The following is a 17792-nucleotide window of genomic DNA, read 5'->3' as shown; positions in this document are numbered from 1 at the left end:
TTTGCGCTGTTGTGCGAGGGCCCTACGTCCCCCTGTGACAGGGGGACAACTCGTTATTTTTGCATTTAATCTACACCATAGTCTACATTTACAAATACCCTGACACATCCTGACTCGCAGCTCTAAAGATGTAAATGTAACTACGTGACGCAGACAGCAGCAGCTGTGATTGGTCCACCAAGCCTTGTGTTCCCACCTACACATTCCCACCTTCATGGTTTAACTACACAGTATAAACACTAACAGTAGCGTAGGCCTTTTGTACAGCCTACGCTGTGTACAGACTCTGCTTTTGACTTGACGCAGAAGTATAAAACAGCTTTGAATTCTTCGAATTGTCTGATAGAGCTTGTGCAAGAACTTGTAAACTAGGGCTGCACGATATTGGACAATTTTGACATTGCAAATGATCTTTTGTCCCAAAAAAAAAAAAAAAAGGCTTTTTAAAAGGTAAATAAGATAAGTGTTTTTCTGGGATTTAAAGCGTGAATTCAGCTGTAACTGGAAATATCTGCACTGCAAAAAATCTGTTTTTCTCACCCAACCTAATGTTTGTTTTAGGCTGTTCACACCATTTTTTTTTTTTATGTGACGTGTGACATTTGCCTGACATTTACACGCCGTGTAACTAATGCTCATATGAACAGCAGCAGCGCTTCACGTGAAGTTTCGGTTTCATCCTTTAGCTCGAATCACTAAACAGCGTTTCCGCTCTGCGTAAAGGCCAATTTTTATTCCAGCATTAAATCTACCATAGACTTCACTTAGATGCATACCCTACATACCTAGCTTGTGCAGGAACTCGTAAACTAGGGCTGCTGAATGATATTGGAACATTTTTACATTGCAAATGTTCTTTTTTCCCCAAAAAAAGGCATTTAAATGGCTTTTTAATAGGTAAATAAGAGCGTTTGTTTTTCTGTAATTGGAAATATCTGCGCTGCAAAACTGTGCTGGACTGAGGTGCACAGCTTTCAACACGTGCTCACATTTACAAGCACGTGCCCAACCATGTGGATGGAGTTTCTCGTTGGAACAAAAGGAAAATTCACACCGTTTTCATTTCCGATGAAATATCTACGAGAGACAGATTATATCAGACAATTATAATTTCTTTTACTTTAATCTTTGATATAATAGTCATAATCTTGTATGCCAACAAGTTGGATCATTGACTTCTGTTAAAATCTGGTGAAATATCCTGTGATTTTAGATACATAATGCAATATTCTTTATACAACAGACCAAAAAACTACAGCAATGCTTTTTTTTTTTGGCCGTTATCGTCCAGACACAAAAAACGTATATTAAGGCCAGGTGTGTGAACAGACCCTGAGAGTCCTGAAGAACTGGAAACTTTACATTAAACTGTACTGTACTGTATTATATTGTACTGTATTATATTGTATTGTAGTGAATGCCTTAATAAGAAGTGAACAAGTGGGCGTCAGCACACAATGCCATCATCATCATCATCATCAGCTAACCCAAAAACCCAAAAGCTCACCATTATTATAATTATTATTATTATTATAATAAAAATAACAACAATCATAGAACACATCATTATTATTGTCATCATCATTTATCATTACCTTTTGTCCCCCCTGCCCCCCGCCCCCCCAAAATCTCCCTTCAGTAGTTGTCGTCTTTCATCTTTTTTCGATGAAAGCTGCTAAAGCTGCTTGGTGAGACATGTCCATATCCATGTCCATATCTATCGGACTCAATCAATGTCTTATTATATATACATGTTTTAATATGAGTGCTCTATTTTTATTTATATTTATTATATATTTGTTATTAGTTTGTTTGTTTGTTTGTTTGTTTTACTGAAAGCAAGCACCAAAAACAAAAAAAAAACAAAAAAAAAGAATTAGAAGAAGTAGCATGACACGGCTTTTAGCATTTTAACCCCAAACAGAACATAGCAAAACTCATAGCAAAAGGATACATAAGAGAACTCACAAGCAGCAGGACTGAGAACATGAGCGGATCTGAGAAAAGAGAGGAAATGTGGAGATTCGAGAGTCGAGTCAGGGTGTTCGGTGGTTCGTGTGGTTTATCTGGTCTGGTCTCTCAGAAGCTGCTGCTGCTGCTGCACATGCTTTGGGCTGGGGAGGAGAGCAGTGTCTGCTGAGATACAGGTGATTAATATACAGGCGGTGCAGAAGAATCTCCGTATCTCCGTTAGAGCTTTTCCTGCAACAGAACAGAACAAAGGTTCTAACTCCATTTCCCCCTCCATACGTCCACCTGCTTAGTTCCATCTCTCTTTCTCTCTCTCTCTTCTGCAGAGTCCCACAGCTCCTACAGCTTTTATATCTCTTACAGTGTCACGCCACCAATCCTCAAACAGACAGACATCATCACTCTCTCCGGGGAGGGGAAATAAATCTTCAGTCTTCTTGTCACTCTCAGTTAGTGGATAAGGAAATGATCGGGGGGGAAGAAAAATTTGAAAATCATCTCTCTTTCTACACCAAACAACGCAGCAGTCCTAAAAATCTCGCTGTCTCTGCAGATTCCTCCTCTTCCAAAGAAGTGTGTATTTGTGTGTGCAAGTGTGTGTTTTTCTGTATGTGTATGTGTGTGTGTGTGTGTGTGTCTGTGTTGGTTCGTGTTTGCTCTCCAGAATCTTTAAAACAGTTCCTATGAATCTCTTGGAATCAAAACCAAAAATACAAACAAAAAAAAAAGAAGTGTTAGTAAAGGATTTTCTTCTGTGTGAACTGCGGACATTCTCAGGTGAAGACCGGCGGAGTCGCGGGCGCTGGCTGGGGGTTACCAGGGGTCGTCCAGGTCGCCTCCGTTCTGCGACAGGGAGAAAAAACAAAGAGAGAGGGATAGAAATGAACGATCTAGGAGGAAAAAATAAAAAATAAAACAAAGAGGGGAAAAAAATGGATCAGAGAGAAAAAAAAAAAATTAAATAAATAAAACATAACCGAAGAGGCAGCAGCAAGGAAATATGCATGCCTACCCCTGCATTTAAAAAATAAATGAATAAATATATAAAATAAATATATAAATAAAATCTAATAAATAAATAAATAAATAAATAAATAAAAACACTACTAACGAACATCTTTGATTTAAAAGAAGTAAAATAAGAAGCAATAATTTGAAAGGCAGCAGCAAGGAAATATGCATGCCCACCCCTGCATAAAAAAATAAATATATTAATAAAATCAAATAAATAAAGAAATAAATAAAAACACTACTAAAATATTTGATTTAAACAAAAGTAAAAAAAAAAAAAAGTACAAAAAACTTATGAAAAAGGGGCAATAATTCCATAGGCAGCTGAAAGGAATTATGCATGCCCACCCCTGCAGTAAAAAAAATAAATAAATATATTAATAAAATTAAATAAGTAAAATAAGTAAATAAGTAAATAAATAAATAAATTAAAACACTACTAACATATTTGATTTTAAATAAGTTAAAACAGTCAAAAACAGTATATATATATAAAAAATAAAAGTAGCAATACTTCTAGAGGCGGCAGCAAGGAAATATGCATACCCACCCCTGCAGTAAAAAAAAAAATAATAATATATATATATATATATATATATATATATATATATATATATATATATATATATATATATATATATATATTTCTTTATTTTTTTATTTTATTTATATATATATATATATATATATAAAATAAAAAAATAAAGAATTACAAACACTACTATCTTACATCTTTGTTTTAAAAAAGTCAAAAAAAAAAAAAAAGCAACTACTTGAGGAGCAGCTGCAGAAAATAACGACTTAAAATCCTTTTGTCCTTTACTATGATGAAATTCACTCTGCTAACATCCGAAAACATTTCCTCCACAAAAAAAAAGAAGATTAAATTACAAAAAAAGTTAAAAATGTAAAAAAATATCTATGAAAAGAATAAAAGAAAAGAGGACCGGGGTATAAAAAAAAATATATATATATATATATCAGCTGCAACACAAAGAAATGCAAAGTGCCTGCAATATATATTGCAACCCTAATAAAAATTTAAATATTGCAGATAAAAGCAAATTTCCCACTTTCCAAAGCCACTGTAATTTTTCTGCATTATCTAATCTCAACACTGTTCAAAATGCACCTTACCTATACTTACCTGAACACATTAAACAAACAGTGATATCCTACAGCTATTCATGGATAAAAGCCACAATTATAAATTATAAACTATTATAATTATAACTATTATAAAATAAATAGTATGAAAATAGGCAGTCATTATTTTCATGGCCACCTACAAAATCTGAAGACATACAAAACACTTAAGGCCTAAAATGTTATATAATTACTACCAATGGTGCATGCAAGCAGATGTGGTGTCTACCAAGTGCATCAAAACCCAGGAACCCTTTAAAATACATATTTTAACAAGAGTCTGTGAGCTTTTAGCAGAAGGAAAATAATGTTTACGCTGATAAAGGAAACTATGCAATCAAAAAAAAAAACTTTTATGCAATAATTTCACAAAAGTAACAGCATACACAACTCATGAACTGTTCAATAAGATTTATTATTATTTTTTTATATCATCAAAACAAAAACAAATAAACCCATTAAAGAAGAATCAAAAACTGAACACACACAAACACTGTTCAGGATGGACATCAGAAGTCTGGCTAAGGCTCCAACCCAAACCATGAAATCATAAAAATAATAATGTATGGATTACTGAACTCTGTCTGACTTATGAATAACAGAACAAAATTAAGAAAGAAAATCGCAAAAAATATTTAAAGCAATACTAAGAGCTCAAAATCCCCCAAAACTCATTAAATCAATGGGGTTCTAAACAACCAAACATTAGCAAGCATTTTTTTAAACTCTCAAAACATGTGCACAAGCAGTTTAATGCTCAATTAATGCAAAATCGAATGTCAAAATCAGTTTTGCACAAACAATTTGCACAAAAATTTGCACTCTCTTCGTATGCTGATTAACATTTTAAATCAAACAAAAAAACAAAACAAAAGAAGAACAAGAACAAAAAGAAACATCAAAAACGAGAAGCTTCATTATCTTATCTTTGGGCATGACACTTTACCACTGTGGTCAGGACTACATACCATCCTGCATCCTGTTCACAAGCTGAGTGTTTCTGTGCAAAATCTGCAGAATACAGACATCCAAAGAGCCACCATATACCTAGAGCTGGGCAATAGGACCTTATTTTATTGTATCACGATGTGTAATTAGAGCTGTTTATTTGGATGATATGCTGTACACTATGCACGAGAGAGTATTTAAATTGTCTTTTTTTTTTTTTAAGAATCTGCCACTACTGATGCATTTTGTTCTGTGTTAAAACTAAGGCTGGATGATATTAGAATAAACTGACATTGCAATATTCTTTTTCTGCGATATATATTGTGATTTTTGGAATTTTGAATAGAAAAAAGTCCAATATTGGAATAAAATAAACAATTTCATTTAATTTTGTATTAAAACAGCAAAAAAATTATATCACGACCAGACGTTGAAAACTCTGTGATTTGACTATTTGAGCATTTTCACAAATTGCAATGGAGATTCTGGAACAGTATACAGATTGAATATCGTTAAAAAGTTACTTTATTTCAGTAATTCAGTTCAAAATGTGACACTCATTATATAGATGTATTACACACAGATTGACAAATTTTAAGAGTTTTTTTTATTTAATTGTTGATGATTATGGATTACAGCCAATGAAAACCCAAAAATCAGTATCTCAGAAAATGTTAATATTATATAAGACCAATGGGTACTTTGCGCAGTGTGCCAAATACTGCAGGAAAATGAAATCCACATCTCCAAAATGTGTTAGCAGAGGGAAGAATGAAGTGCTGTGGAAAAAAAAAACAGCACTGACTTTGGACTTAGTTTCAGTTTTAGATTCAGTTCAAGACGTGAAATTCATATATTATATAGATGTAAACACAGAGTGATCTATTTTAAGTGTCTCAGAAAATTTGAATATTATATAAGACCAATGGGTACTTTTTACCCAGTGTGAGCAGTGTGCCAAGTCCTGCTGGAAAATGAAATCCGCAAGATTTTCCAGGAAAACACAGTGGACCAACACCAGCAGATGACATGTCTCTCCAAACCATCATTGATCATCAGTAAATTTTTCATTTCATTTGTAAATCGAGGGAGCAGAGTCTGGAGGAAGAGTGGAGAGACGCACAGTCCAAACTGCTCGAGGTCTAGTGTGAAGTTTCCACCAATCAGTGATGGTTTGGAGAGACAGGACTTCTGCTGGTATTGATCCACTGTGTTTTCCCGGAAAATCTAGCAGATTTCATTTTCCAGCAGGACTTTGCATATTGCCCACACTGCAAAAAGAACCAATCGTTCATATATAATATTGTAATTTTCTGAGACACCTAAAATAGATCACTCTGTGTGTATACATCTATATAACATATATATAATTTCACATTTTGAACTGAAATAGTGGAATAAACTAACTTTTCAATGACATTCTACTTTTTGAGATGCACTATTGTATATTGCGTGTCATGAAAATATCTATAAAAATAAATACACATTCATTTTTAACATATCGCCCAGCCCTACATATATACTGGTGGTCCGTTAGCTAAACCTGAGGGTGGCAATTACAAAAAAAAAAAAGACATACACTCTGAGCTAAAGATCCATAAAGACCCACTATTATGAAATTTGGGCAGGAGAAACACACAGGAACAGGTCGACATTTCATTTTATATGAACATTGGAAGGACATTGGAAATAACAGGGAAATTACATAGTAAAATGTTACGCACTGTGTGGTGACATTTTTGTGCTTTCTCTTTTAGTGGCGCGTCTACCTTTAGCCATTTATATCGTTGATTAATCAGATTCTGACAGAGACACTGTTCAAAAACACGGTCTCATATTTGTGTCTTTATACATGAACACAGACACAGAGATACATACATAGTTCTAGCATCATTAAAGTGCCATACAATTCCAACCACACACACACACCCTCACATACACCCCAAAGACAACCCAAAACGCAAGGTACACATGCACTGCGTGACAAACAGCATGTGCTAGTGTTAATGCTAGTGCTAGCGTGTGCAGAACAAGAGCAAGAGCAAGATCAGTGATGTCTCTGGCAACCCCCAGATTGTCTATTTCAATAACATTGTTATAGCAGTGGTATATAATAGTGGTAATAGTATTTTTGTATTATATTTTTAAGCATTTTAGCTTTTTTTTAACGTTTTATTTAAGTAGATACTGATAAACCGGATTGAAACACTGTTTTTGAAACAATATTTTTGCACACTTATCAGGAAACCGCTGCTTCCAGGTTACCAATGAAATAAATCTATTTTTAAACAATATCCTCACCAGAAATCGAGCAGACTCCACGACTCCACAAGGTCTAGGTAGGTCAATACTAAGTGCTGTGCATCAGAAAAGCGCTGACTGCTGCAGACAGTGCTGGGATATGCCAAGGTTGACATCATTTACAGTTACAGGGCAGGTTTTCAGTTACAAGAGGTCTTGTTTTTTTTACTCTTTTTTTTATATTTGATATAATCGGCTGTGTTTAACAGTGTTTCACAGGAGTTTACCTGCAAAACAAGAGGTTTTGTGGACACTTTGTAGTTCTATATTAATTCCAGACTGTAGTCCTGTATCTGCTTCTATGCAAACTTTCTTTTTTTGCCTGTTCTTCAATACTCAGAACCTCACAGAACAGAGAAAACCACCACAGAGCAGCTATTAATAATATTATTTGGGTGGTGGGTCATTATTATTCTCAGCACTGAAGTAATTAATTAGCATTGATTAGCATGGTTGTGGTGGTGTATGAGGTGTTAGTGTATGTTGTGCTGCTGTTACAGTGAGTGGATCAGATATTGCAGCCGTGCTGCTGGAGTTTTTAAACACTGTGTTTAATCTCTTACTCACTGCTCCTCCACTTTATTTATTACACACTCCTACCTACAGCTGAAAAACCTTGTATTTAAAGTACAACACAGTCAGAGACAGAAGCTCTGAATCTGTTGCTGCACAGTTTACAGTGTTGCTCATCCTCTAGTAGGGCTGCACCGATTAGTCGATATAATCGACGATGTTTACTGTCGATTAATCGTTAATTTGCAGCACAACAATGGGAGTAAGTTAACACTTACCTCGGCCTGCATCTCCAAAAGTGCCCGAACCATAGGGCTGCGACTAACGATTATTTTGGTAGTCGACTAATCCGCTAAATATTTTTTCGGTTAGTTGATTAGTCAGCGATTATTTCGGCTATATTCTCCATCTTTAAAAACAAGAAACAACAAGTTTAGAAACAGCTGGACATAAAGGTTTAAAATGCATTTAAATGTCTTAATGTAGATGTGGTTTAAACGTGAAAAGTTCTGATATTTAGTGAGTAAATATGTAATCTGTTGTGTTGTTTGTGTACTTTTGGAGACTCACAGACTAAGTTAAGTGTACTTACTGTGTGAGTGAACCATTTACCTCCCATCTCCCAGTAGTTTCTGTCCCCAGTAGTTTGCTCAAAGCAGTATGGTTACAAATTAACGAGTAGTCGAGAATGAAAATTTTAATCAACGATTAGTCGATTATATCGACTAATCGTTGCAGCCCTTCTGAACACAACAGATCACACACTTACTTACTAAATATTAGCACTAGGGCTGCAATGATTAGTCGATATAATCAACAATGTCGATTAAATAAATTTGTCGATTATAAATTTAGTTGTCGACTAATCGTTAATTTGTAAGAGTCCTGCATTACACAAAGTGCTGGGAACAGAAGAGCAATGGAAGATGGCTCATTCACACAGTTTACACTCAACTCAACCGTAGTCTGTGTTTTCAAAAGTGCCTTTTAAATCTCATGTTCAGCTGTTTCTATTGTTTTTAGAGATGGAGGACATGGCAGAAATAATCGCTGACTAATCGACTAATCGAAAAAATAATCACCAGATCAGTCAATTACTAAAATAAGCATTAGTTGCAGCCCTAATCAGCACTTGTTCTGCACATTTGAAGGGATTTAAAACCTCATGTTCAGCTCTTTCTATTGTTTTTAGAGATGGAGGACACGGCAGAAATAATCGCTGACTAATCGACTTACTGATTAAATAATCTTCTGATTAGTCAATTAGTAAAATAATCATTAGTTGCAGCCCTAATCAGCACTTGTTCTGCACATTTAAATGGCATTTAAATCTCATGTTCAGCTGTTTATATTGTTGCAGTTGCAGTACCCATAGCAAGCAGAGGCAAAAGACATGACAGAGATAATCGTTGACTAATCGCAAAAATAATCACCAGATTAGTTGACTACCAGAACAATCAATCATTAGTTGCAGCCCTATACTCTAGTCTTTTATCCCACAGGATGCTGTTGGTAGACTATTCTCAGTACAGCAGCGACACTGAGGTGTTTAAAAAACTCCAGCAGCACTGCTGTATCAGATCCACTCTGATACACGACTACAGTCTGTAATTATAGATCTACAAAGAGTCCTATATGCTCAGTGCAGCAAAAAAAAAAAAAAAAGGACAATAAATGTAGAAACAAGAAAGTGGTCATATATAATATTTAATATAAACCTGCACCGTAACTGTTAACTGTGTTGGGAGGGAGCCGTGCCACATTCAGGGAGCTGACTAGTGCTGTGAGCGAGGGAGGGGGGGAAAAGAGAGGAAAGCTGGTGAGCTGGATATATAGAAGGGTTTAAAGGTATGGCGGTTACTAAAGAGGGCAAAGGTCATGCAACAGGGGGATCAGAGAGCTCGTCGATTGGCGGCGTGGCTGCCTCGTTGGCGCCCTCCTCAGAGTTGAGGGGCTCGGTGGCAGGGGACGGCGGGGGCGAGGCGGGTTCCTCTTGAGGGTTCGGTCGCGGGGCGCCGCCTGGCTCACAGGACAGCCGGTAGCCGGACAGCGCTTGCTCCAGCACGTGGCGATACTCGCCCCGGTTGCTGAGGCGGAATTGGCGCAGCGCCTCCAGCAGATGGGCGGCGGCACTGCCTTCTTCTTCTTCGCCCGCGGCGGCCGCGCCTCCCTGGTCGTCCTGGTGCAAGACGCCAGTGTCAGTGGACAGAGCAGGTTAAGAAACTGGACCTGATTAGCACAGGCCGCCTGCCCAAGATCTCACACTGCCCTCATCCTGGCTCATTAAGATCCTGGCACCATTAAAAAAGACTCACAACTCAATACAATGTAGGATGTAGACAAAGATGTCTGCCCCATATTATAGTAGCTGACAGCTGATAAATGTGTGATTTGTGAAGAACCTTAGCAAACGAAGGTAAAGGTGGTGGCATCTGCTCAACAACAAAAAGACATACTTTCCAATTCAAAATTTCTTGTATTTAGAGCTTAATAAAACAAATAACATCTGATTTAGTGCTGGGCGGTATGACCAAAAACATGCATATCAATGTATTTTTATTTTTTCAAGATTCTGACAGTATATCACGGTATATATATATATTTTTTTATATAGGTTTGTGACTTACTCAACTGCTAGGAGTACTTTCTCCAGTTAACAAATTAATTCAGCTCAGTGTATACTAAAATTATTTAAACATATTTAAAAGGGCAACTGTTAGTGCTCTTGAACTTTATTTGCACCTCGTATCCAGAGTTTTTTGAAGTTTTATCACTTGGACTAAAATGCTAAACAAATGATTCTGTGCCCAAGACCAGTTCTGGGCTCGTCTAAGGGATGAGAGGAACTTTTTTATTTATTTATTTATTTTTTTATTATTATTATTTTTTTTTTTTTACTGAGCTGAGGATTGATTGTGCATACGGTAAGGAACAGCAGCAGGAGCTCCTCAGATAAAGTGCTGTTCTCATTTCCCTCCATGCAGGGCATAACTTTTGACTTCACAGACCTCCTGTGTATTGTCATGCTTGTCATGCAAACTGGCTAATGTTAGCTAGCATGCTATATCTGCGGTTTTAATATTTCTCCTTTATACCTGATGAACCGGTATACCGCCCAGCACTAATCTGACTGAAACCTCACTCAACCCTCTTGAGTAAATGTCTGTGAAATAAATGTATGTATTTATGGAGGACCTCTCGTCCTGCACAAATACTAATAAATGTTTCCAGGCAACACAAAAACACAAGACTGAAACAAACAAGCCACACATAAAACGAACCAATCAATCAATAAATCAATCAATCAATCTCTATCATCCCCACGAAGCAATGATAATGAATTCAAGACAGCATTTTGAATTCAGGTGCTAGTAGTACCGGGTTTCAAGAGGACATGCACTCAATCAGTTTCCTCACATCACATCCTCAAGCACCACCCCAAACCTTAAGCTGCACAAGAAAAAGATCACATAACCAAAATATAATCATAATTAAAGAGATTGTAACGAAAACAGAACCTGCCTAACTGCCTAAAAAGTGTTCTGGCAAATTATCTCTAACCTTCCTCAGAATCCATCACATCTGCATTAGGTCATTACCTGACAGTGACATCTGAATTAGTTCAAACAGAAAGCAATATATGTTTAAGCAACAATACTTGAGCCCTTTCAATAAATAAACATATTAAATCAACCATATCTCCCTTTCGGGAAGAATCAGTTATTTTCTTTAATAATAATAATAATAATAATGATAATAATAATAATAATAATAATAATAATAATAATAATAATAATACATATATGTCTCACCTTTTATACATTAAAATTCAGCTAAAAGTTTTTACATACAAACAAAAAAAGCAGCAACATTTTTAATAAAATTAAAAGAAACAAGTAAATTAAAAGAATTAAAATTATGTAAATTAAGTGATTGACAACTAGGATACGACAATACAGACTAAAATAACAAAAAATAAAAAATAATAAATTATATAGAAATGTAATAAAAAAAATGCAAAAAGGGTAAAATAATATTATTAAAGGTTTTAGCTATAAAACATTAAAATAAACCTAAAATTAAAAGAGACAATAGGGCAAAATAAACTAATTAATTTTCAAAACAAAGTTTACAGAATATATATGTCTTCAGTAGCTTTCTAAAACTGTTTACTGATGCTGCTTGTCTAATCTTATTTGAAATTCTGTTCTATTTTGTTGGTGCATAAAAGCAAAAACTTTTTTGTTCTTTCGTAAACTTGAGATACTTTAAGCTTTAAAACCTGTAGGGCTTGATCTTACAGAACAACTTGGAACATATAGAGATAGACAATCTGTAATATATGATAGTTTTAAGCCATTTAATGGATTGGCACCATTGGCTTTAAAATGTCAGAACTAGTGTAAATTGTTTTTTCTTTTGTGAGGCTGTTAACTATAAATCAATACAAAGAAATATATGTCTCAATAAGCACATATTAGCTTTTTAATGTAAAATAACAAAGAATAACTAACTGCTCCTAAAAGGTAGAAATGGTTGATATGGTTTCATTTGTTGGAAGGGCTCATTAATATCAATCATGTGAAGGAAAACTCACCCCATCTTCTTCTCTATGTGGATTAAGCCTGTTGTACACTGCCTCCACAACGCTGCGCCTGAGATACAAGAAACAAGGTCAAAGACTCAGGTTTAACAATAGTAAAGACAATACTTGTAGCTTTTAGCTACACAGTTAATGTGATTACTGTAGTCAGACAACTGCAGCGTTCAGTTCTACAATACTGACTATAACTCTAAGGTGACAGGAAGTTCTCATACTTGCTGGCGAGGCCACCTCCTGGCGGTAAATTTGAGATGCTCTCAGCGGAGAGAGTACGCATGATGTAGGCCAGGTCGGGGATACCTTCCTCCCCGGACTTCTCCATGATCTCTGCAACGGAAGAAAGATAACACAACCATTACACAGAAGCAACAAAACTGACAAGCTGGGTCAGATCGAGACCAGATCATCTTCTCATCACAGGCGAACTGCTCCAGATTTAGTTTTTTTTTTTTTTTTTTTAACACCTGTAGTTTGTTTCTCTGGTCCGAATCAGTTGATGAGTTGGTTTATTTGGAGCGTTTTCTCCCTTTGTTTGGTTTGGTTTCACACAGACGTAAACGTACACGCACCAAAATGAGCACCAATGAACCATGCTAGCAGGCTGTGTCCTCTGATTGGTCAGAGAACAAACGTCTGTCTGGTGTGGGAGTAAATATACATAAATATACATATGAAAAATGTAAAAATAGCGAGATGATTTTGTGTTCCAGCGTGTATATCTGTGCTTTAACACAAAACTGAACGCTGAAACACTGCACTTTCAAACACAGTGTTTAGACACAGTGCAGCACAGATGTGCACATAGTAAACAGAGTCACGCGGCTGTGAGAAGTGAACGCAGCGCAGAACCGCGCCGTGCATGGACACAGCATTTATTCATAGCTGTGGTAATTAGTGTTATCTGGCTAATATATCAGATTAAACTGCATCTTATCAGCAGTTTAGCTCAAATAAATGGACTATATTCAATAGCTGGGTCGGATTAAGAGCGGATCACATTCTCACCACAAGCGAACCGCTCCAGAGTTCGTTTGGGACCGGAACTAAAACATTTCCTCTAGCTGGTCTCGGTCCGGTTCTTTTGATCTGCACCCGAGTGCGGTTCTGTTTTTACACCTGCTTAATCGAACTGCACTAAAGTTACAAACGAACCAGAGTTCGTTTTAACCGGACCAAATAGTGCTGGTGTAAAAACGTCCTTAGTTTGAAACCGGATCGAGACCACCTACTCTCAGGGCATTTTTACACCTGCACTATTTGGTTTGGTTAAAACGGATTTTGATTTGTTTGTATGCTAAGGTAACAGGTGCAAAACACAACAACCAGACTGAGACCACACCCATTAGTCCCAAACAAACTCTGAAACGATTTGTTTGTGGTGAGAATGTGATCTGGTCTTGATCCGACCCAGCTATCAAATATATTTATTTTATTTGAGCTAAACTACTGATATGGAACAGTTTAATTTGATATATTAGCACGATAATGCTAATTACCATAGCTATGAATAAACGCTCTCAAACACGTACGGTCTGTGCTACATTCACTACTCGTAGTCGCACAACTCCGTTTACTACAGGTACATCTGTGTTGCACGTCCAATTGAAAACACTGTGTTTAAAAGCAGAGCGGCAAATTTTCAGCGTTCTGTGTTAAAGCAGCTTCAGACTGTGCATATATATATATATATATATATGTATATATATATATACACGTATATATACATATATATACGTGTATACATATATACATATATATATATATATATATATATATACACATATATATACACATATATATACACATATATATACACGCACTGGAACACAGAATCTTCTCACTATATTTACTTTCTTGCTTACGCACCAGACAGCTCTGACCAATCAGAGGAGACTGTGTGCTTGCATGGTTTATTGGTGAGCATTTTGTTGCGTTTAGGTTTTTTAATGCCTGTGTGAAACCAAACCAAACAGAGGGAGAAACGCTCCAAATACACAAACTCATCAACTGGATCATAAACTGGATCACAGAAACCAACTACAGGTGTGCAAACGCCCACAAGGGTCTTGGTGTGGTTTGTTTTGGTCCGAACCAGAGTGCGATTACTGTTTTCACACCTGCTCAATCGAACCGCACTAAGAGTACAAATTAACCAGAGTCTGTTTTAGACAGACAGACAGACAGACAGACAGAATTGATGCTGAAGGAAATTTAGCAAAGATTTACAGGTCTGCTCCCTTCATTTTAACCATTCAAATGCTTTAATTAAAATTAATGTTTCATAATTTTTTGCTATGAAAATATATATTTTTTTAACATCTGGACTTCAACCTTAAACATTTACAGTTGTGTGCATTCTTATTACAATAAATAAGCTGGTAAATCAATTGAACTGATTCTAATTAGAAGTTTTTATTAACATTCAGAACTGGGTCTGGGCTCTTACGGGTTAAGACAGGGATGAGATTCTCTTACCTTCAACACGAGACTCTATGAACTTGTCCAACTCTGCCTCTTTCTTTACTGCTTCCTCTGATACTTTGGGTGCATTTGGGAAACACACCAACACAACACTCATGTTATCGCGACTGCCCTGGATGGAAAAAGAGAAAATATATTGAAGGAAGAAGGGAAAAAGTACTTGTTTTAGAAAAGACGAGAGGGGAAAAAGCTTCAGTGTTCGCATTTATAGTACCAGTGCTAATGTAAACTGTAATAAATCTGTGCTCCCTGTTCCATTTGCCAGTATTTACTTTGAATGGAAATTGTGACATCTTTTTGTTCTGATACAATAACCAGAACATCTCTAACAGCATGTTTCAAGACGAGGGGGAAACATTCTCTAAAGTATGGCAAGATTATAAATGACCATAAGGGAGTTCTATTTTCCTAACCCTGCAGACTAGCAGTAATGGGCAGGCTATTCCACAGAATTGTATAACTTAATATAGAATACTTAAATAGGATTTAAAAGAAACAAAGAAACAGTCATCTTGTTTAAATAAATTACATGGTTACTGTAAGCACTGGTTTCATTTACTGTATATCTACACATAAATACACTTACAGTACCTGTACACTCACTTATTCACTTAGGCATATACCAAATTAGACAATTATGTTGCACACAGTACAACATATAAAATTATGTATAGGTGCATCTCAAAAATGTAGAATATCATTGAAAAGTTACTTTATTTTTAATAATTCAGCTCAAAATGTGACGCTCATATTATATATTTGTGTTACACACAGTGATCAGTGTCTCAGAAAATTTTAACATTATATAAAACCTATTGGCACTTTTGGCCGTGTGGGCAGTGTGCCAAGTCCTGCTGGAAAATAAAATCCACACCTCCATAAAAGTTGTGGGAAGCATGGAGTGCTGTAAGATTTTGTGGGAAAACACAAACACTGCACTGACTTTAGACTTAATAATAAAACACAGTGGATCAACACCAGCAGATGACATGTCTCTCCAAACCATCACTGATCATCAGTACATTTTACATTTCATTTGTAAATCAAGGGAGCAGAGTCTGGAGGAAGAGTGGAGAGACACACAGTCCAAACTGCTCGAGGTCTAGTGTGAAGTTTCCACCAATCAGTGATGATTTGGAGAAAAATATGGTAAAAAGTTTTACAGAAATGCATTGTAAAACTGCAAGAAGGGCAAATAAAATAAACTTTAAAATAATATACGTCTTCAACTGCTTTTTTACTGATACTGCTTGTCTATTCTCAACTCTTTATTTTTTCTATCTGACAACACATCAGGTTTGTCCCAATTCTTATCAGGATGACACTCGAAAACAAGGGGTAGGGCTACATATACACCTCTGAAAAAAACATTAAGAGACCTTAATGTTTCTCTGATTTTGTTATGTATAGGTTTATGTTTAAGTAAAATGACCATTGTTGTTTTATTCTATAAACTACGGATAACATAAAATGACAAAAAAAAATTGTCATTTAGAGCATTTACTTGCAGAAAATGAGAAATGCCTGGAAAAAAACGCAAAAAAGATGTAGAGCTTTCAGACCTCAAATAATGCAAATGAAGCAAGTTCATATTCATAAAGTTTTAAGAGTTCAGAAATCAATATTTGGTGGAATAACCCTGGTTTTTAATCACAGTTTTCATGAATCTTGGCATCATGTTCTCCTCCACCAGTCTTACACACTGCTTTTGGATAACTTTATGCTGCTTTACTCCTGGTGCAAAAATTCAATCAGTTCAGTTTGGTGGTTTGATGGCTTGTGATCATCCATCTTCCTCTTGATTATATTCCAGAGGTTTTCAATTTATTAAAATCAAAGAAAATCATTTTTAAATGGTCTCTTTATTTTTTTCAAGAGCTGTATATAGGGCTACATATGGGATTGGGCCTTAGTGTGGTGTTCTATACAAGGTGCCCACTGAGTCCATATAAATAGCCTGCATGCTTTTGCACATCGCAAAATTCAAATTTCCAAAATAAATAAATAAATAATTAAATGTTATAGACGACTGCAGAAACACATCCATGCAAGATCTATCAATAAGGTCACTGTAACCAGGTGTATAAAAATGTAATTCTGACTATTTAACTCATTTTAAAATAATTGACTGCAGTAAAATTCCAGAAACAGAATGTTTTAAAATACTATTATCATTAGGGGTTGCGGAAATGTCAAACAAATAATTCTTATTATTGTTGTCCTTGTGTTATTATTAACAATATTATTATTTCAGGGAAAATTATTCAAATCTACTTGCACCTAAATATCATGTAAGCCACTGTGTGAATCCATTCCTGTGTGTATATAAAGCAACAAAAAGCCTATGAAAAATGTGTAACTTTCTACTATATGCTTTATGTGATACTTTTTTACACAAAGATCAAACACAGATCAGCCACAACATAAAAACCAGCTCTGTATATAAACACATTACACTGCTCAGCCATAATATTATAATCACCTCATTGATTCTGCCTTTTTTGTAGCTGGTTTTAATATTGTGGCTAAAACTTGCCTAACCATTACCCTAACAACATTAATCCTAGATTTTTGTATTAATACTTTGTTTCATTGAAATAACTATGGTTTTTTTCATAGAAAATAGCAATATTATCAAAGAGCCTATTACATATTAGGAATGTTTATGGATCATTACAGCTACTTCCCTGTAAAAGAACCACGTAGTCAAGCAATGATATCCTGTGAATCAAGTTGCATCGATAATCGTTTTATAAAAATCACATCACAGAAGATAACTGAATCGTAATCAAATCGTAAAATGCCTAGTAGTGCTGGG

At 35.6% G+C, this 17792-nt stretch overlaps 1 protein-coding gene across 2 annotated transcripts in view; it reads right to left on the bottom strand.

Moving 5' to 3' along the window:
• Window positions 1-423: 423 nt before the first annotated feature.
• The window catches only part of ppm1bb (protein phosphatase, Mg2+/Mn2+ dependent, 1Bb), a 47323-nt gene continuing 29954 nt past the window's right edge, over window positions 424-17792 (bottom strand). Inside the window, exons 3-6 of one of the 2 annotated variants that reach the window (XM_007235649.4) lie at window positions 14969-15086; window positions 12709-12820; window positions 12488-12545; window positions 424-2814 (exon numbers count right to left, since the gene is read on the bottom strand). In XM_007235649.4, coding sequence (XP_007235711.2) covers window positions 2785-2814; window positions 12488-12545; window positions 12709-12820; window positions 14969-15086 — 318 coding nt within the window. In that variant the 3' untranslated portion in view covers window positions 424-2784. Of the gene's footprint in view, window positions 2815-4524; window positions 10070-12487; window positions 12546-12708; window positions 12821-14968; window positions 15087-17792 lie in introns of those variants that run through there. The other variant, XM_007235648.4, reaches the window with a different exon arrangement.

This window comes from Astyanax mexicanus, chromosome 15 (genome assembly GCF_023375975.1).
Source record: "Astyanax mexicanus isolate ESR-SI-001 chromosome 15, AstMex3_surface, whole genome shotgun sequence".
In the NCBI taxonomy this organism is placed as follows: domain Eukaryota; kingdom Metazoa; phylum Chordata; class Actinopteri; order Characiformes; family Acestrorhamphidae; genus Astyanax; species Astyanax mexicanus.
Note: the sequence above shows the minus strand (reverse complement) of the source record. Positions and strands in the feature narration are given on the sequence as shown.